The 20064-nt window shown below is 40.3% G+C and overlaps 2 protein-coding genes and 1 long non-coding RNA gene across 7 annotated transcripts; all 3 read right to left on the bottom strand.

Moving 5' to 3' along the window:
- Positions 1–219: 219 nt before the first annotated feature.
- LOC116935622 (guanine nucleotide-binding protein G(I)/G(S)/G(T) subunit beta-1) lies at positions 220–8916 on the bottom strand. Of its 3 annotated transcripts, none has more exons than XM_032942895.2 (9): positions 8674–8916; positions 4872–4964; positions 4628–4795; positions 4382–4530; positions 4145–4267; positions 3869–3998; positions 3719–3790; positions 3436–3652; positions 220–3352 (listed from the first exon to the last, which is right to left on the bottom strand). In XM_032942895.2, exons 2-9 carry the CDS (start codon positions 4926–4928, stop codon positions 3246–3248), a joined length of 1023 nt encoding a protein of 340 aa, XP_032798786.1. In that variant the 5' UTR covers positions 4929–4964; positions 8674–8916; the 3' UTR covers positions 220–3245. The 3 variants fall into 3 exon arrangements, with proteins under 3 accessions (XP_032798786.1, XP_032798787.1, XP_032798788.1); XM_032942896.2 differs by having other exon boundaries at positions 8761–8914; XM_032942897.2 differs by lacking the exon at positions 8674–8916 and adding an exon at positions 6353–6632.
- A 1253-nt stretch (positions 8917–10169) lies between these two features.
- Positions 10170–15902, bottom strand: LOC116935619 (serine/threonine-protein phosphatase 6 regulatory ankyrin repeat subunit A). 3 transcript variants are annotated; one of them, XM_032942891.2, is made up of 16 exons: positions 15743–15902; positions 15151–15384; positions 14888–15078; positions 14640–14823; positions 14259–14474; positions 14132–14196; positions 13957–14069; positions 13170–13697; positions 12746–13091; positions 12291–12676; positions 11917–12004; positions 11752–11849; positions 11514–11642; positions 11252–11414; positions 10956–11185; positions 10170–10692 (listed from the first exon to the last, which is right to left on the bottom strand). In XM_032942891.2, exons 1-16 carry the CDS (start codon positions 15767–15769, stop codon positions 10565–10567), a joined length of 3126 nt encoding a protein of 1041 aa, XP_032798782.2. In that variant the 5' UTR covers positions 15770–15902; the 3' UTR covers positions 10170–10564. The 3 variants fall into 3 exon arrangements, with proteins under 3 accessions (XP_032798782.2, XP_032798783.1, XP_032798784.1); XM_032942892.2 differs by having other exon boundaries at positions 13972–14069; XM_032942893.2 differs by lacking the exon at positions 13957–14069 and having other exon boundaries at positions 14118–14196.
- A 3312-nt stretch (positions 15903–19214) lies between these two features.
- On the bottom strand, positions 19215–19853 carry LOC123469616. The gene is made up of 3 exons (XR_006642875.1): positions 19777–19853; positions 19487–19596; positions 19215–19341 (listed from the first exon to the last, which is right to left on the bottom strand). It is a non-coding gene; the product is annotated as an uncharacterized LOC123469616 (long non-coding RNA).
- Between the last annotated feature and the right edge of the window lie 211 nt (positions 19854–20064).

Genomic DNA, 20064 nt, shown 5'->3' with positions numbered 1-20064 from the left:
TTTCCTTCCTCCTCTAGTCACCCAACTTCCTGTCACATGCTACGTAGAACAACTTTTGCATCCTTACATTTCTGAGGGTCTCATGTTTTCGACCGCGAGGCTCTTTCATACATTTTCACTCAAAATACACATCAAGTGACATTTTTACCCTCGAAAAAAAAAAAAAAAAAAAAAAAGAATAAGGAAAAAAAAAAAATAAAGAAAAAAAAAATATTTGTGTTCCTTTTTGTTGTTTTCTTTTTGTTCCTTTAAACGTTACACACGAGATAAACAACCAAGAATGAATTAGGGCACACAAAAAAAAAAAAAACAAAATAAAAAAAAATAATAATAATAATTTGATTTAAAGCATCGACTCAATCATCAACGGTTTTCTTAATGAATGTCCGAGAATGTGAAAAGAGAAAAATCATTCAGTCAAGTTGTTCGGTTCTAAAGGTTGAAGAAATAGCAAGATAGAAATAAAGAGAAAAAGAAGATGGAAAGGAGAGAGAAATGAAAAGTGAGGATATCATGTAAATACGAAAACCGGCCAACGTGGGGATGTAGCAGGGCAGGAAACTGTACAACCCCTCAAAATGTTTCGTGTCGTGGTCCACGTTCTCTTTGGGGAACAATTTAAATTCAATGGGCGAGGGGAGGGGAACGTAACGCAGGAAACCGAGTGAATAAGAGCTGGTTAAATCTACCGATATACTGTCTAAGCAAAAAGTTGGAGTGGGAGAAGATGGGGGGGGGGGAGTAGGCAGAAGGAGGAGTGGGCAGGACGAACACGCATTTTGCCATTAAAGGGATTCGAGAAGAAAATCCGAAGTCCAAACACACACAATTCAAATTAACTCCAAAGTCTTGCGACGGAGTAGTCCTGAGCCCGAGCACGACTTTGAGCAATGATGGGCGGCTACAGAGTCGCGCGACTAGTCCGTCACGAACACTTTTAAGTCTAACTTGGCTTGTTTTCAATAACGAAGCGCGTTCTTTCAACATACGGATGCGGTGCTAGCATTGGTGCGATTAGCTAGTACCGCACCTGTACGTTAGATACACGCTCAGAAAATTCAGGAGGAAAAAAACAAACAAAAAAAAAAAACATATTAATCATAAACAAAGGAACTGCCTCACGGATACCAAAACAAACAAAGATAATCTTCCACTTCTACTGTACAGCTTCTTTCCCAGTCCCCATCGAAGGTGGTCCGGTCATTGGGCAGTTGTAGACGCTGGCCTTTTTTTTTATCTCTTGTTTTTTTTGTTTTTGTTTTTTTTTTTTTGTTTTTTTTTGTGTTTTTTTTTTCTTAAACTTTTTTATTTTTATTTTCACTATTACATTTTTTTGGGCTTTTTTCTTTTTGTTTCGATTCCTATTTGGATGATACCGCATGGTAATAAAAGCTGAATGACTCAACTACACAGAGAATTTTACCCTCGCCCTTCCGCGTTCGCATCATTCTTCGTCTAGTAGGGACATTCGAGAGAAAAAAAAAAAAAAAAAGAAAAAAAGAAGAAAGGAAAAGAAAAGAAAAAAAAAAATAGAAAAGAGAACCATAGGAAGGAGGAGGCCGCACGTAAACGCGTTGTGTTGCTATTTCGACGGAGGCGTGGGAGATGACGATTCCTTGAACTGAGAAAATGAAGATGAGGAGAAAAAAAAAAAAAAAACTAGCCAACGAACGAAAAATTATCCTGTGCGCATCAATAGCTTAAGATTAACTTCCTACTCTTCACGAACGTTAGTTGAACGAAATCAGACTTTTGTGCTGTTCTTTCTTCCGATGCGGGAATTGGATGATAGTCATTTTCTTTGAAAAACCACTAAGTAAAATGGAAGGATAGCATCTCAAACCAGTCCGCTGTGCCTGTGGTCCCAAAGCGAACTCGTCGTTTTCATTTCACGATGAGATTTTGACAAAACAAATTAGGACAGAAATTCATCAAACCGCTTTTTTTTTTGTCCTCCTTCCCTTTCGATCCATCAACAAAACTCGGCACTGACGAATTGAAAACTCCGAAGCGTTTTGCTTGTACACGATAGTAAATGACGAAGTTAAGGACTGTACGGAGGGTTATAAAAAAAAAAAAAATGAATAATAATAATAATAATAATCGAGTCCAGAAATAAAAGATGAAAAAAAAAAAAATCATATTAATAATCAGAGCAAGGAGGAGAAGGAAAAATAATCACCGCCTACCCCTGCCCGAAAGAAGCCAAGACGGTGGGTAACCCAAAAGGTGCGCAAAAACCCATTAAACAAGCACGATAAAAAGTTATGAATGATGGTGTTGTTGACTAGACACATCCTGCACGAACGAAGCGACGCGTCCTCTATCGATTCTACGCATGGAGAGGAAACGACAAATGAATTTTCTTTTTTATTCATTGGCCTGAGCGAAACAGAAATGGGATCAATGTGTGCGTATATGTGTGTGTTTGTGTGGGAGGGAGGGAGGGTTGGGCCGCGAGCGGAAAGGAGAGAGCGACATTGTGTGAAACCTTATACCCCAGCTGACAACTTTGTGCTACTGTTTTCAATTGTTTACTGCGCTTCTGGTTCGTAAATGGCCTTTGGTCTTGGACCGCAATCCAAGAAAGTGATCGAGTTTGGAGGCCAAGAAAAGGCCTGGAAAGAGAGCATTGCTTGTTTTTCGTTTGTTTTTGTTTTGTTTTGTTTTTTGTTTTTTGCTGTTTGTGTGTTTTTGTTTTAGGGAGATGTGGGATGAAGGAAGGCAATAATCTTTCCATACAGCAGCTTTCTATAAGGGACAAATGTTGACATCTGTCAAATATTCGACTGATGTGTCGGGCAGAAAGAGAAGAATTGGAAATTAAAAATGGAGAACGAAATGAAAGGAGAAATAAAAACATACGAGTGGCAGATGCTAACTGAAACGAGGCGTCAACACGAGTCACAACTTGAAACTATTTGAATCACCGTGGCGACTCGGTCCTGTCGTGAACGAAGGGCTCAAAAGTTACGCGATTAATTTGTTAGGTCATCCATTGTTGATTTTCTTTCTTTCTTTTTTTCTTTTGGGCTTCCTTGGCTAAAGATGGCTGAAAATGGTTATGAAGGGGGAAGGGGGGTTGGGTTGGGCTGGATTGTGGAACATCTTTCCCACGACTTGTATGATGGATCATGCTCCTCTCTCTTGCTGTGTGCGTCAAGTAGGTGTCAATAAATTAGAAACTGCGTCTGATAGCAATGTGGTGAGACCGCGGTGCGGTTGATTGCACGAAACGATGACAGTTAGTTCCAAATCTTGAGGAAACTATCCCATGATCCTGTAGCCACAGCCATGCCGTCTTCCGTGACACCCAAGCAGCTAACGCGGTTGTCGTGGCCGGCTAACACACCTATGAGAAACAATAACAGCAATGGACGGGAAATGTTTTTAGATCAACGAAACCAGCGACAAAAAAAGAAAAAGAAAAAGTACCTGCTCGCTCTGTTCTCATTGAATCCCAAACATTGCAATTGAAATCGTCATAACCAGCCAGCAGGAGACGACCGGATTTGGAAAATGCAACCGACGTAATGCCACATATGATGTTGTCATGCGAATACATGGCCAGCTCTTGGTCGGCCCGGATGTCAAACAAACGGCAAGTGGCGTCATCCGATCCAGTTGCGAAAGCGTAACCGTTCGGGAAGAACTAAGTAAATGGTCGACCAATCAGCATTTCCACGTTACAGAGAGAAAAACGACCAGAAAAACTTACCCCTATCGCATTAATATCTGATTCGTGACCAGAGAAAGTCTGGCGACACATTCCGTCGCGGACGTCCCAAAGCTACGACAAATATCATATTAAGTTTATTAAGTACGCTGGAACACAAAAATACAATGGAGAAACTAAATGTGGAGTTACCTTGGCAGAAGCATCGCAGGCTCCTGACACAAATGTGCGCATGTCGGGCGACAGCGAGAGAGACATGACGTCACCAGTGTGTCCGGTAAATGACGTTGTTTGCTGTCCCGTTTCGATGTCCCACAAAGCACTGCGAGTAGCGAAGAAAAACGGGACATATTGAGGATTAATGCATGGAGGAGGAGGAAGAAGAAAAAAAAAAGAAAAAAAAAAAGAAAAGAAAAAAAAAAAAGAAAGAAAACTGCAACGGAAATATGGAGAATGGCCGCCACGTACCAAGTCATATCTCCCGAGCTGGTGACAATTTGGTTGTCGTCGAGGAAACGGCAGCAGCTCAGATAGCCCGTGTGTCCCGGCAATTCCCGGCTGACTCGAACGTTGCCTTCGCGTGTTTTTAGGCTAGAAGAATAAAAAAATGAAATAAAATAAACAAAACAAACAAAAACAGTTAGAATTGCAGTGAAGACAACAGTTGAATACGGTACATCTCCCCTTGAATACGGCGATGCATACCTGTATATTGAGCAGATATTGTCCAAGCCGCCACAGGCGACGTAATTCCCAGATGGGGCATAGGCGCATGTCATCACCCAACTGGAACGAAGAGGTATGGCGTGCACTTTGTTTGTCGTGTATGAATCCCATACAATTAATTTGCCATCCTGTTCGCCAATCAAAGAAACGAAGAAGAATCAGTAAGCAGCCAGAACACTTGCAAGCCACTAACAACAACGGGGCCAATGTGGTTCCTTATTTTACCTGAGATGCCGAAACTAAATTTCTAGAATCCGTTCCCCAATGCATGGCGTATATTTTGGCCAAATGACCGCGTAATGTCCGCCTGGTCCGCATCTGGATCCGACCAATCGCCTCCATGTTGGCCGTCGCCTGGACAAGCGTTGTGTCGCAGGCAGATTTCCTCGCGTCCTACAGTCGATCAAAGTGAACAACGATTTATCAATCATATGAGACAACTTGCAGGTCCGAAACAAGTGCAACGTACCCGAATGGCATTCTTCAGAGCTTCGGCTTCTTGTCGTAAGCTATCTAACTCATTCATACTGGCACGCTAAGGCGGGGTGGGGAGGAGAAGAATCTGCATAACATCGAGAAAAAGAAAAACAAGAAAGTCCATTAGACATGAATAATCGATATTTGACCGACGTCTAACTCGTCGTTGTCTCCAACGAAGGGACGCTGTAGTCTGTGCGTTTACCAAAGAGACACACTGGAGAAACGGAAACGAGAGAACGAAGAGGTAGAGAACGAAACGAAAGGAAAGGCAAGGATGAGGGACAAGAAAGAAGAGTTCATCTGGCTACAGAGAAATGGATGGAACAAGGGTGCTAGTGTAATAACGAGGGAACAAAGCTGATTGGTTCTTGACTTCTGTATACATAAAGAAAGAAAGAAAGGAAGAGAGAAAAGAAGAAAGAAAGGAAGAAAGAAAGGAAGAAAAAATAAATAAATAAATAAATAAAGAAAGAAAGAAAGAAAAAGAAAGAACGAAAAGAAATAATAAATAAATAACTCGAAAACCCGAATAAAGAATTGGACTGCAGCATATCAACGACCCCCTATTTTGTTCTTTTTCGTTCTACTCTTCCTCTCTTCTTCAACGAGACGTCTTCCCACTCTTCCTCTTCTTTTATTTCTATTTCTATTTCTCTCTCTCTCCTTAGCAATCGCGATCGATACTACAGTCTGGGGTGCCACGCCGATTATGCGCGCGTTTATAGACGGCGTGGATCCCGGAACGCGAGCAAAACGATAAAAGAACAGACAGAAAAAAAAAAAAAAAAATGGACCGTATGCACTGCAAACAATTATAGCAACATTTCGTTTTTACGACGATTTGAGAATATACCATCCTACCAGGAATGACGAGCTGCTATCAAGAGGCTAGCATTGCAGGAAAAAAAAACTAATTAACAATTGAAAGCTGTAATTGGGTGGAAAAAAAAAAAGAATGGGTCACAATTAACTTTCATGGTAGCAAGGAGCTAAGAGACGGTGGCCAAAATGTCATCGCATTTCAGCTGATTGGCACGGTCACATCGCTAGATTTCTCTAATCTGACTATCTCGCATTGGGCGTGGCTGCAAGCCGTCAAAATCCGAAACCCATCGGCCACATGCAATCTTTTGTTTTCTGTTTTGCTGTCTGAAAAGAGGACTCGCCCTCGTTCGATCGGCACCGCTTTCGGCTGAAGTTGTATAGTCAAAGAAAACAGATTGAACGTGAAGAGTACGGATGGCGAGCAAATCATTTGAAAAGATCCCAAACACAAAAAGAATAAGCTGCGGCTTGCCACAACATGTCAGCGACACGTTAAATATTCGTTATGTCAATTAGAAATGATTAGATTGGTGGTAATCGACGTCAATACCGCCTGTGGCTGTTTCGAAACGTGTGGGGGGGGGATCGAATCGGAAAGAAAACTAGCACGCACGCAAGCAAGCACACACACACATACACACACACCTTATCACTCCACCATTGAATACGCTGGTAAGGGCTGTGGCGTTGGCTAAATCAGTCTAGCAACCAACACTTGGAATGCACTGGTAACGAGTTGTGGCGATAAAATGATTCGGGATGGCCGTCAAATGACCAAACACGAGCCTTTTCCGTTGAAGGCTTTTCGTCTCTGCTTGCCACATCGATAGGCACACCAGCCAGGAGTGCGTCAAGTAGAAACGAGATGACGGAAGCTCGCGATGCTGTAGACAAGTCGACCAAAGCGCACTGTACACCGACAGGGAAAAAGAGGGAAGAGCGGCCTGTAACGCGGTAGTAACAGAGTAGTTCAAAGTGGCACCGCCATTGCGCGCCCTCTTTCACTTGACGATTTCAACCCTCCTCCCTCTCTTGCCTTCGTGCCTGAAATGCGCCAGTCTTCATGTGCCTCGCACGCACAGCCACCCCATCAACCCAACCTCCGACTTTTACCAAATCAATACGTGTGGCTCGCTTGCCACTCCTCTTTCCACCTTCTTCCTCCCTTCCAACCCGGCCTGAAACTGGACCACCTACCGACGCTTTCTCAGCTCGTCATGATATCCCTGTTTCCAACGCAAGATTCAGTTCCATATCTCTTCGTGAAATTTGTTTTTATTTTCTTTCTTTACCGAAATTACGTGTACTTTTTCCTTAGCCAAACTCGCTGATTTGATCGCAAAAACATTACCGCCGTGCGAGGCGGTATGCATATTGACTGGATAGACAACTCCCTCCGAATAGCTTCCAGACAAACCAGCAACATTCTACACCCAAACGCAAAGAAATCAACACGGACGAAGTAAAAGAGAACGCAACAGTAGAGAAGAGCAGATGACGAGGAAGGCGGAGAAGGGGGAGGGAAGAGAAGGAGATGTACGAGGAAGACGAGAATCGGACAGACGCCGCCCTAACGTTCACGTATTGATCGAGTCGCGCGAAGGGTAGTATGGTAGGGTCGGGTGGAAACGCGGGAGGTGCTGGAAAGATGTCGCACGCAATTGGCGTTATAACGCGGAGGAAGAAAAGCTGAAGGAGAACACAGAAAATAAAAAGACAGAAAGAGAAAGAGAAGGAGAGAGGGGAGAGAGAGAGAAGAGAGGCCGAGCAGACAGAGTGGAAGGAGATAGAGAGCGTAAGCAGAGTAAAAAGAGAAGAGAGCTAAGGAAAGTGAAAGGGAGACGGAGAGAGAGAGAGAATGACAGACGGGGAGAGGGAGAAGAAGAGAGAGAATGGATAAAGGAAGTAGTACCAGGAGGGTTGAAATAGAAACCTACAATCGCAGTGATGAGAAAGAATATTCCAAACATTTGGTGAAAGCCATGACGTTTTTTTTTTTTTTGCTTTTTTTTTCTAATGCGCGTCGCAGCCTGACAGTTCTGGCAGCCTATTTAACCCACTAATTTGTTTGGTTCAAAGCTTAGCCTCCTTGTTTATTTTCACTGATCGTTTATTTGGTAAAAAATATTTACCACAAAAATTAGGACATCTAGTAATTCCATAATCCGACAGGTGGCGTTGCGCAAGAAACAGTCGAGTAAAAATCGACTAAAAAGAAGAATTGCAAGGGGAAACACCATGTAATTTTAACGGATTTCACATTGGTGTAATCAAAGCAAAGAAATTCGCAGACGAATTAACGTTTGCTCACGAAAAGAAGGAGAAAGCCACCTCTTTTCGGACACAAATAAGTTACTCTGGTACTCAAGTCATAGATACGGAGAACGTTAAACGCCCGTTTTCCAGTAAGCAACGAAAGAGTTGGGTGACTTTCTTTTACGCCACAAAACTTGAAGTTACTCTATACCAACGAATAAAACTATACCTTCACCCTGGGCACCTTATCAACTTCATGACTGTCACTGCTTACAAAGGAACAAACGAACAGCCTATACGATTTCGATATACGAGGCCAAATGATTCTGCAATCGAAACTCGAAACGCCAAACTGCCGACCTGTATAATGATCCGAGAGGGAACTGAAGTGCAAACAAAGTTGATAGGAGAGGCTTCGTTTTGTTCATAGACCAATGGGGTGACGCTTGTTGGAATATGTGCTAGGAAATAGGAACGACGTCACACACGGTGAAAGAAAGATAACAGTCTACACATTTTGGATGAACCATTTCGACCATGGGTCACGTATCGAGAAATAGATCGAAGAAATAAAAACAAAAGCAAATTGAAGACGACGTTTGGTGGTAAAGAGAATTCACCGGTTCACCCCCATACGATGATAACGAACGAGAGGCAGGGCATTGAGCCAGCAGTGAGATAGGGTGAAAGGCTAACAAACACAGGCTTACCTTAACTAATATCCAAAAAGGAAGTAACAGCCCACCAAGAATCACATAGATTCTGGCGTGTGAAGTGTATTTAAAATGTGCACACACCTATAATTGAACTCTGTGCTTCCACTGGCTAGCACCAAAAAAAAAACCGAGCGGCTTGTTGGCTGGACGTTCTTGAGTTAAACACACGAACACCACAGAGGTCGGAAAGAGGGAGCTTTGGGGTGCGGTCGGTCCGGCCGTCTCTCAAGCTTGCGTCTCCTGTAAACCCCGTCGATTCGTGACGTAGGACCAGCGTTGCCAACTTTTATTTTAGACAAACACTTCGCAAACTTTGCCATCCCCCGTCCGCTCTGGCGGCAGAGCGGCTCTGGTGCTGCTGTGCTGCTGAGTGGCGAGCTGGTGACTTCCTTTGGCGTAGATTTTCTTATATCCGCAATTTCTAAAATTTATAATGAAACAAATTAAATAAAAAAAATACTCAGAGTTAATTAAGATTTCATAAAACAGATTCTTCTACTTCATTTTTAACTGCGAAATAAATAAATCAATAGATTTAGAATGAATACTTAGTGTTGGATGGGGTATGATTTGACGGTTTGCGCAACCGCACATACATAGAAGCGTTATTCTACTTCATTGCTTTTTTTTTCTTTTCTAACCAGTCACATGCAGCACGCTAGTACGCTACAGTCTTCAGTCTAGCAAAGCTTTAGCCGTGTATATGAAGTAACATCGCTTTGATATTGATTTAACAACTTTTGTTTGATGAACAACAGAACCTGATATCTTGCAGTTTAAACTCCCGGTAACATACCCCCGATTCCAGGCTCCTCCCGTTGATACCATCTTTTCGACCTTTGATTTGTTTATCGTCCTTCATGATTTGTCCGTCGTCCTTCAAGCAATTATAATTAAGCTTTTGCCAACGTGTTGATAGACACCTTTTACACTTCGTTTCATACTTCACATTCATGTGGTCAGTTGCGTATCGAAATTCTTTAACAATCATGTGGGCTACACGGGATATTTTGGAATTAGTTATAATTACAATTAAAGAATTGGTTTCAATGAGAATAGGACAATACAACTAATCTCTATGAGAAGATTTTTCTAATTTGATTTTCCCACCTTTTTTGTAAAGCCCACGACATTTTAATAAGATTATAAACAACGTTATATCAGAGACCCATCCTTCTCGATTCAAATCATATCCAAAACATCAAATTAAAGGATTAATTAAAGGGAAAAACGGTCCGTAATAAAACTTCTTTTTATGGCAACTGCCAGAATGTTCATTTTCGGTACACATTTGTTGGCAAATAACGAAAAAAAAAAAAAACGCAAAAAAGAAGGGACCTACCTTTGTCTACCATAAATCCGTAATTATGCATTGTGCTTAAGCTTAAATAGCAACTAACCAGACAAATATGTTTTTTTTTGGAATTTCCAAAAAGGACAACGAAGAAACAGCGTTTCTAACATAACTGAATAATCGAATGAGCTTAAACTAAGTTTCTTACGAACTGTATGTAATTGAATATTCCCATGTAAATATTCGAATAAAATCAATTCCGAATGGGAATTGTACAACCGCTGGGCGACAATTACTGGAACATGAATAATCGGATAATGAATAAGCGGAATGGCACCCAATGGAATGAAATCAAGGAAACGTGCTGCGGGCGTTAAACATTGGGGAGATAATAGGAAAAGAGTGAACTCCAAGCATTAATCATTACACTGAGTCCTGTCGATATTTTGTTGAAGATTACGCCATAAGAGAACAACATAAAATGGAATGCAACCTGAAGAAAAATACACTATCACGCATTACACTTCATTTCATCCTCATCAACTAGGAGAAATATTGACGTATGTTGCCCTCGCATAAGCAATCTAACAATCAATAAAATTCAGAATCTGAACTTCGGATTGAATAAGATTCCCGATCTTCATTGTCTTCGTCTTCCTCTCCAGGAGAGACTGTTTGAGCTGTTCGTTCAGTGTTATAGTCTTGCGTCTTTCTTGTACCTATCAAAATCAAAACATTTTTCATTACAAATACTCTCAACCGACATTCTTCTTTAATATACAAGCAAGTAGAAATGCTGTTAAAGCCAGCATAGCAATATACTTATTCGACATGACAACTTTGGACCGAAACAAAGCAAAACTTGCCTCCATTTCACTCTCACAATGCACGTTTCAATTTAATAGGTTGACGCAGGGGCTTGTTGATACGAGTAACAAATTTGCATACTTACGAGACAGAACCATAGTTTGTATACCATTACCTAGACTTAAAGAAGACAAGTTGAGAGAGCCCGATTTCCTTCCGTTGGTGCGGACAGAATCAATCATAATATGAATAATCATTGAAAGGCAATCGGCTACTCTGGCATTCGGTGCGCAGGATAAGGCAGGGTTGTATCCATTCACATCAATTACCGTGACCGAAGCTCCCTTTTCAAGCAACGTTTGAGTGACTGCTACCAGTCCATTTCTCGCGGCAATATGCAAGGGCCTAACGAATTACACAAATGTTCACGTCTCGCACGCATTTCCCATTAAATACTTCAATTTCATATACGTTCTTAGATCAGAGTTTGCTGCATCAATCAACTCAGATTCGGTTATTCTTTCTAGGAGCATCAGGGCAGCAGACTCGGCAGAGGCAAGGCAGGCGTGGTGTAAAGCTGTATTCCCATTTCGATCACGCTTAGAAAGATCGACACACTGGGTGAGTAACAATTCTAAAACATCAGAAACAAATACAAACTAAGATCCTAGTTTAATTTAAGACACGGAAACGAAGAGGAAAAAAAAAGGTACTATACCCTACACCAAGTTACCTAGGACGCACGCATGGCCCTTGGCTGCTAGCATTATGGGTGTTCGTTGGCGAGCATCTTGCGCATTCAAATCAGGAACGCAGTTGAGGAGAAGCAACAACATGTCAGTCGATCCACAAGCGGAGGCCACTGTGATGTAAAGGAAAGGGCAAATAATGGTAAAACCAAAATAAGAAAACAGAATGAAATGAATTTTTAAATAATAAATAAAGTTGTTTGTTTATTAAACGCGACTCGCCATGAACAGCTGTTTGACCTCGCCTGTCCTTTGCCTGGACGGCCGCTGGTCCATAGTGTTCCAATAAAACGGCAGCGCATAATTCGTTTCCTTGAGAGCTACGATACACCACATTAAATAGTGTTTTCAATGACAAAACCGGTTTATTTCTACAACATAACTTACACGGCACAGTGAAGAGGCGTGAACTGGTTTCCAACTGAGGTTGAGATTGGATCATGCTCCAATAATGCTTCTACACAATTTTCGTGACCTGCAATCAATTAAAGAGTGGCCATTACTATCATCGGCGCACGCGTAACATAACCTGCCACAAGGGCCCATCCCATCTTAAAACCCCCAAAACCGAACATATTCGGAAATTTTGACATCCACAGCACTACAATTTCTATACAGAAATTTATGACCGGATAATTTCTGTGAAGACTTTTATGGCTGGATGATATCATAATTTCACGTTTACAAAAAAAAAGAAATAGTAATAAAATATGTACACGCTAATTGGTTTCCCAACTGATATGCTTCTTTTTTCCTTTTACCTTTATAAGCTGCCCAATGAAGGGGTGTATACTGCTCATTATCGAGTAGCTTCAAATCATCTAATGGCTCGTTGTCCTGCGACAACAACTGTTTCAACACGTTTACATTTCCTGCAGCCGCTGCAAGGTGAAATGGTGTTTTGCCCAAGTGGTCCTTCTGGTAAGGTGAGGCTTTGGCATCCAACAACGAAGTAACACAGTCTTCGGACCCTCGACATGAAGCGTAATGCAATGCTGTTCTGCCGTTGTTGTCAAAAAGGTCTAATACAGAACCGTAAGCTAACAAAGTGTCAGTTGATTGCTTTCGTCCTTCACTTGCGTTTTGGACGGCAAGCATTAATGGCGTTCGATTTTGCGAATCCCGTACATCCACAAGCTCCATATGCCTAGCGTTTCATTAGGCACTATACGTTAGTTAAGTCGACTACGGAACCGACACCATCCTTTACTATTACCGATCAAGAAGTTGTTGCAGACATGCAAAATGTCCGTTGGCGGCCGCTCGGTGAATTGCAGTTCGAAGGGTTCCGGGTTGAGCAACCGGGTGGGCGCCGTACTCCATCAGGGCATTTATACATTCTACATGACCGAATTGAGCGGATAAATCCAGAGGCGTCCTGCCACTTGAATCAGTCACATTAACGTCAGAGCTTATGGCAGCAAGCGTCGTTACTGCTTTTTTGTGGCCCTTGTAGGCAGCCAAATGTAGTGGGGATATGGTCAATGGTTCATTTCCATAGCCACTGCAATTAGAGACCGAAAAATCGTTCAACAGAACATGTAGAGCTCCGTCATGCCCTCCTGAATTTCACCGAAAGAAAGAAGTGAAGTGACAAAAGCAAGTGTGACTTCCTGACCAACTTCTCTTGACATGCATACCTGCTGCAGCATAGTGAAGCACCGAATAGCCTTGTTTATCCAGGGTGGAGGTATTTGCCTTCCGTCTGAGCAAATATTCCACACATTTGCCATCCATGTCGGCCGCAGCCGCATAGTGGAGGGCCGTTGCACCCGTCGAATCTATTAAGCTTATGCTGGATCCCACACTAACTAAAGTATATACGCATTGGTAATGAGCTTGACTTGCAGCATAATGCAGAGGAATTCGACCAAAACAGTCAATCACATTAAAGTCAGCTCCACTACTAATTAGTAAATCAACACATTCTGCGTTTCCTTTATATGCGCAGAGGTGAAGGCACGTTCTGCCACAATCATCTTGGGCATCCAATTCGACGCGCACTTGAAGTAGTTTTCGGCAACATTCAACGTACCCACTCAGGGCTGCTAGATGCATTGGAGTCATCCCACAACGACCTTTTCGGCTAGGATCGGCCCCGAATTTGAGAAGCACGCCAATCAAGAGTTCATGGCCATGTGCAGCTGCAATATGTAGGGCGGTGCAACCTGAAAGGACAAATTTAATTTTTTTATTATTTTATAATACTTTGGGTATGCAATAGCCAGTGACATTTATGCTATTTTATGTCTAGGTCAAAGGATTCTCGAAAATCATCCATAGTTAACAACAACCTTACACTTTGCAAATAAACTAGGCAAACGTTGTTTAACCGCAAATTCAATTTGCATTCCCAAACTGTTCGTCTTTAATTTAATAAAAGTATGACAATTAGACACTTGTAAATTAAATTGTTAACTCCCTAACAAAATAAAATCCAACCATCCTTGTCTCCAATATCAACCATCGCTCCGCGATCCAAAAGCATCTGTGCTCTGGTAAACCGCCCATGAATGGCCGTCATATGTAATGGGGTGCGCCTAAATTTAATTTAAAAAAATCAGTCGCTGAAAAGTCAGTATACATACCATTTTTTAAATACCCATCTTTAGCTTGAAGATTAATATTTGCTTGTCGATCTATAAGGTGAGTAAGGCATAGTTCCCCCTAATTTCAAATTAGTTTTGCACTTAGGTGTGTCTATAAAAGATAGGCTTCAACTTGCATACATTTGTTGCGGTAGCAGCAATATGAACTGGAGTTTGCCCTGCCACATTCAAAGCATTGATGAGGGCTCCTGAGGTCACAAGCTCTTGGCACACCAATTCGTGGCCATTGAGACACGCTGTGTGTAAAGGGGTGTTTCCGAAAGAATTCTTAGCATTGCAGTCAGCCCCAGCTTTCAATAACCTTTGTGCCACACAAACTTGTCCACTTGCAGCGGCCTAATTATGACCAAAAGCAGAAGAAAAAAAAAAAAAAAAAACAAAACAAAAAAACTATGGCAGTGATGGAAAAATAAAATTGGAATGAGATTAAATTCTTCAACAGAACTTCGTTTAAAGTTAACGTACAATTAATGTGCTCAACTAATATGCAGCAACATTTACCGCGTGCAAAGGCGAATACAGGTCCTTGTCCCGTATGTTCACTTCGGCACCAAACTGAAGTAAGATTTTCACAACAGCCACATGACCCATGTATGATGCCCAGTGTAGTGCCTGTCTATCTCTTTTATCAAATGCATTCAACGAAGCTCCATGTTGAATTAAAAGCTCTACCAGGTCACTATGACTAAAAAGAAGAGGACAAACAATTTCAAGACATTGATGGATAACATAATTAACAAAAGCCATACCCATTGAAACAAGCATGATGAAGTGCTGTACAGCCAGCTCGATCTGACACATTGACTGTGGGAGATACAGCCAGCAGTGCTTTGGCACATTTGTAACCATTGTTACAGCTAGCTATGTGCAACGGGGTTTGCCAGTTTTTATCCCGAGCATTAGTATCAGCATTGTATTTGAGTAATACTTGAACTGTATCCTGCCATATTAATAATCAACACTTAAAATTTCTTACCAAATACTTCTTCACACCCCCATTCACCAAGCTTACCTCATTTCCTGATCTGCAAGCTCGATGTAAAGGTGTAAGCCATTTGGAATCTTTAATATTCACTCTGGCTCCCTTTTGCAAAAGAAATTCTGTAATACTTGCATTTCCTTTATATGCAGAGGCATGCAGTGGGCTACGTTTTTCCTCATCTTGATAATTAATGTCAACATTCTCCTTTAGAAGGTTTTCTATTTCATTTAGATTCCCTTTGAATATTGCCTGGACAAGAGGGGGCTGTATAGAAATTCAAAATTTATTGTTGTAATCATTTGAATCCCAATAAGGATATTGTTAGATGATTGAAATATTGATTTGAAATATTGCTGAGATCACAAACTGAGAGTACCATAAGCAACAATAATAAATGATAATATTTCGGTCTAATAGTGTTCCTGGCACTTAGTGACACGAAAAATTTTCTTGCAAAGCCACCATAAGCAGCAGAGACAGAGAAGTCTACACAGTGGTTCTTAACATAGAGATTCAATTCCAAATTCAAATTCAAAAGGAAAATAGGCTACTAATTTGTTCTAAGAATTTAAATCCTACAACGTGAATTTATATCAGTCGACTTAAAACCAACGAAACTCACTTCTTGAGACAAATTTAGTATAACCATTCCAATTTTCCGGCTCCTATTTAATAAACAATTTCGTTTTTGTAATTGAAACTAGAAACACGAAGTATTATCAGCTGCTTGCCGCTGCTATATGAAAGGCCAACTTAATGGTTAAGGCCTGTAAACTTGAATACCTCCTATGGCGGGTAGACGTTCCATAGTAAGAGCCAATCAGAAAAAAAAAGGGTTAGGACGACACCATCTGGCGCTCGCAATTATAACCTCGTTGAAAGACACCCCAAAAAAACTTTAACACTCAAGGGCTCTCGGTGTTCGTGCAGTTCCCGATAGACCAGTTTCGGATGCTGCGTTGCAAAATAAAAAAAAATCCAGGGGGGTTTCGATTGCAGGGGGAGATAGGAAAAAAGAGGGTTTTTGATTTATTTACCCTAGTAATACTTTTCCAATTCAGGAAATGTTCTAGAATACTACACTTTAAGACATTCTGCGTCTTCTCCAGTCTTTATAAATAATTAATCATCTCTAGTTTATCCATGAAAATTAATTCAAGTAAAAGGCTAGGAATGCTGTTTAGTATTTTTGCGTTTCTAGTGTCAAGAAAATATGTAAACATGGGTGATTCAAATGTTAGCAATCTTATACCTCAAACAATAAATCTATTTAAACTGTCCGACTACGCCAATGGACTTGTGCAGATAGAGAAGGATATCTACTTAGAAAAATTGGTAAAAGTAAACATCGATTGTCCATACCTTTTCCCAGACCAAATGTGGCAGACATCGATCAAATTGTTAGAAGAATTCCTTCCTAAAATAGATCATCATACGCTTTACATTTACTTATTAGATTGCTAACATTTGAATCACCCATGTTTACATATTTTCTTGACACTAGAAACGCAAAAAATACTAAACAGCATCCCTAGCCTTTTACTTGAATTAATTTTCATGGATAAACTAGGGATGATTAATTATTTAAAATGACTGGAGAAGACGCAGAATGTCTTAAAGTGTAGTATTCTAGAACATTTCCTGAATTGCAAAAGTATTACTAGGGTAAATAAATCAAAAACCCCCTTTTTTCATATCTCCCCCGGCAATCGAAACCCCCCTGGATTTTTTTAAATTTTGCAACGCAGCATCTGAAACTGGTCTATAGGGTTAAGCGAAAAAATGTTTTAATTGAAACATTGTTAAACGACAAGTAATAAGAAAAATCAGTGCGTATTCCTGTATTTTTGACACGGTACTTTACGAATTACGATACAATTTGTTTCATGATGATTCTCACCAACAATTCTGGTTTCCTATAAAATAAATACAGCACCCATAGAGCAGTAAAACATCCTGCGTTGCGCGTTTTCCACAAATGCGAAAATCCCATTTGTGTCCGAGTTGGTCTGCTGCGGCTGCAGCTCTTATGGAGAAACCATCTTCTTCACGTAAAAAATTAAGTTTTCATAACTATAATTTAGATTTCCCCCTTTTATTCCTAGCAGGGGGTACCCCATTCATCTTTTCATTTCCCAATTTTTTTTTCTAGCCCCAGTTCTATCTACTTTATTTTTATTTTTTTTTTTTGTAAGTTGCTCGTCTCTTTTAGCCGAAGAATTTCGTTGGCTGCCAGAAATTCGTCTGCTACAAGGGGATGAACAACAACCATTCACAAACAATAGCTAAATAAAAATAAACCAGATAGAACTAGGGCTAGAAAAAAAAATTGGGAAATGAAAAGGGTGAAAATCTTAATGATATTTATGAAAACTTATTTTTTAACATGGAGAAGTTGGTTTTCCATAAGACACTGCAGCCGCAGCAGACCAACTTCGACACAAATAAGATTTTCGCATTTGTGGAGAACGTGCAACGTAGGATGTTTTACTGCTCTATTAAACGTTGTTACACAAAATGAAGGTTCCAAATTTTAATCACAATTCTGGTATCCTATAAAAAAAATATAAAACTATTCAAAAATTATTGAACAAAATGAAGGAACCAAATTTAAATGAAACAATTGCTTTCTTCATTTTTTAAAGCCAAACACCACCTAGCAACACAAAATCAAACCTTTTAAAAAAAGCAACGCCATCTAACGACGGGAAAAGGCCTAAATTGAATTGAATTTTATTTCCTGCGTAACTAACAAACCCAAAAATCGCAAAAACATGACCAAGCAGTCAGCCGTTATCTCAGCTTTGCAAAAACGTTAGTAAGGGAGCGGCAGCACGATAAATGAGAAAACGTATAACACGTAACTGAACTACCCTCAAACCTGTGTCCATATTACATCCATATTACAGCAAACGCCATCTATTGAGAAAAATATCGGAAAAATCGGCATCGGTGGTGTAGAACAGTGTAGTACACATGAGGTCATTTTGATAGAATCCCTATCGGAAAACTTGTTATAGTTACACAAACACAAGGAAATCAAGTTTTTGAAATGAAAAATGTGCTAGTTTGACATCAACATGGCAATTGGATTGTTAAAAAGAAATAAAGTATGTTAAAAAATATAAGTTTTATTTCATGTTAATGAAAAATTTTCTTCTTGTTCTTGTAGTTGTAAAATTAATCATAAAGGCAAAAAATCTAAAAACGGATTAAACATTTTCACTTAGAGATAAAATAAAAATTTGAAAATTTTACTCACATTGATAACATGGCATAAAATAGATCGGAACCGTCATACTCATATCCATAAAACTCTAGACGGAGTCCTTAACCACAATCCCAATACCAATGCAAATTTGATTGTAGTGTAATGTAATGATGAAAATATTATACGTGGACACAAATCTTTTTCAAAGAGGTAATTTTTTACATTTACTGGAATTCTTCAACTAAAAATTAAGGATTCTAAGATACTCTTAATTAAAAAATACAAGGAAACCCTGTTTTTACTTAATGTTGTTTTAAGGTTTTAGAAGGAGTAGCAGTAGGGAGCGCCAGATGGTGTCATCGCAACCCTTGTTTTTACTCTTATGCTGTAGGAGGCCCCGGTCATGGACTACTATAACTTAAGGACGGGATTCTTTCCCTAACTCGCCTTGTTAAAGGGTGTCGGGTGGGCTATTTTCACGAAAAAAATAAAAAATAAATCATTAAATGCAGCTCTAAAAGGAGATTCTAATCATTTAATTTTTTCTTTATAAAACGTGTCATTTAAGAAGATATTGCGATTTAAATTTCAGAAGGAGGTGGAAAAGGGCGGGCCGCCGGTGCCATCTATCAACCACAAATCGAGCCAAGTTGACAGTGCCTTGAGCCATCCGTTAACATAAACACAAACAGAACTCCAATCTCAGTGCTGTAGGTTTCCACTTACAATACACTTTGAAGGCATAATTGCTATTGACAAAAGTTTCATTTTTGCGTTATTTGCTGCTAAACGTGTTATCTCATTTCGTTTGCTTCTTTGCGCTTGCGATTTTGGGGATTGGTTCGCAATAAGAAAGAGAAGAGGTCTAAAAGTTTTGTTTTTCGAACATTTATTTGTGAACCATCGAAAATTATGGTAATGATCATTTTGAAATTGTGGATACAAACAGGCAATGGGTTATGATTTTGGCTCCTAGATGGCACCAGCGGGCCGCCCAATTTCCCTATTTTCTGATAGAAAATAATTAATATCTCGTTAAGGGTTAATTTTCAATATAGGGACATTTGGTAAGTCAATAATTATTTTAAATTAAAATTCAATAAAAAATAAAAAAAAATACATGGCCGACATAGGAATTGTCGAAGAATCCCGTACTTAAGTTATAATAGTCCATGCCCCGGTAAATGGTGTCAAGGCCTACTTAATGGTTAAGGCCTGTAAACTTGAATACCTCCTATGGCGGTGTTGCGTTACCTGGCAACAACCTATCAGAGAGAAAAAAGGGTTACGACTGCGCTGTCTGGCGCTTGCTACTTCTACTGCTTCGAAAACCTAAATTCAATACTGTCACACTGGTTGTATTTAAACAAGCACAAACGAATACAACAAATGATGACTTAATTCTAAACAACGGTTTAACTAGAACAAAAAGGGATAACCATTACCAAAAGTTGAAGAAGCGTCTGAAGACCTCTAGGAAAACCAGGGAACTCCTCTAACGGAGCCCAGCTCCGGGAGCTCACCCGATGGAGACTCATCTAACGCAGATTCGGGGCAGTGTTTTATACCGTCACGAGAATTATTCCCCTTCCGGACTGCGTATCTGCGTATCTTTCTTAGAGCGGACTTCTCTCGATAATTTCTTCACCACGATCGCAGCGTTGTCCAAGGAGCGGATGACTCATCTCTGCGAAGAGATAACCAATCTCCCTTTTCACCCGCGACAATATTAA

This window comes from Daphnia magna, linkage group LG2, assembly GCF_020631705.1.
Source record: "Daphnia magna isolate NIES linkage group LG2, ASM2063170v1.1, whole genome shotgun sequence".
Lineage (NCBI taxonomy): Eukaryota > Metazoa > Arthropoda > Branchiopoda > Diplostraca > Daphniidae > Daphnia > Daphnia magna.
The sequence above is the reverse complement of the archived record's forward strand: the minus strand, read 5'-3'. Positions and strand labels throughout refer to the sequence as shown.

What these genes read in the sequence shown, in the direction of transcription:
- LOC116935622 (XM_032942895.2), bottom strand. Translation starts at nt 4,928, where the DNA reads ATGAATGAGTTAGATAGCTTACGACAAGAAGCCGAAGCTCTGAAGAAT. An exon ending in AGCTCGGGAGATATGACTTG is followed by an intron (nt 3,999 to 4,144) that starts GTACGTGGCGGC and finishes CGCTACTCGCAG; the next exon opens with TGCTTTGTGGGACATCGAAA. An exon ending in CCTGCGATGCTTCTGCCAAG is followed by an intron (nt 3,791 to 3,868) that starts GTAACTCCACAT and finishes TATTTGTCGTAG; the next exon opens with CTTTGGGACGTCCGCGACGG.
- LOC116935619 (XM_032942891.2), bottom strand. Translation starts at nt 15,769, where the DNA reads ATGGTTATACTAAATTTGTCTCAAGAA. An exon ending in GGATGGTTGGATTTTATTTT is followed by an intron (nt 13,698 to 13,956) that starts GTTAGGGAGTTA and finishes TTGTCCTTTCAG; the next exon opens with GTTGCACCGCCCTACATATT. An exon ending in GCAAACTCTGATCTAAGAAC is followed by an intron (nt 11,186 to 11,251) that starts GTATATGAAATT and finishes GTAATTCGTTAG; the next exon opens with GCCCTTGCATATTGCCGCGA.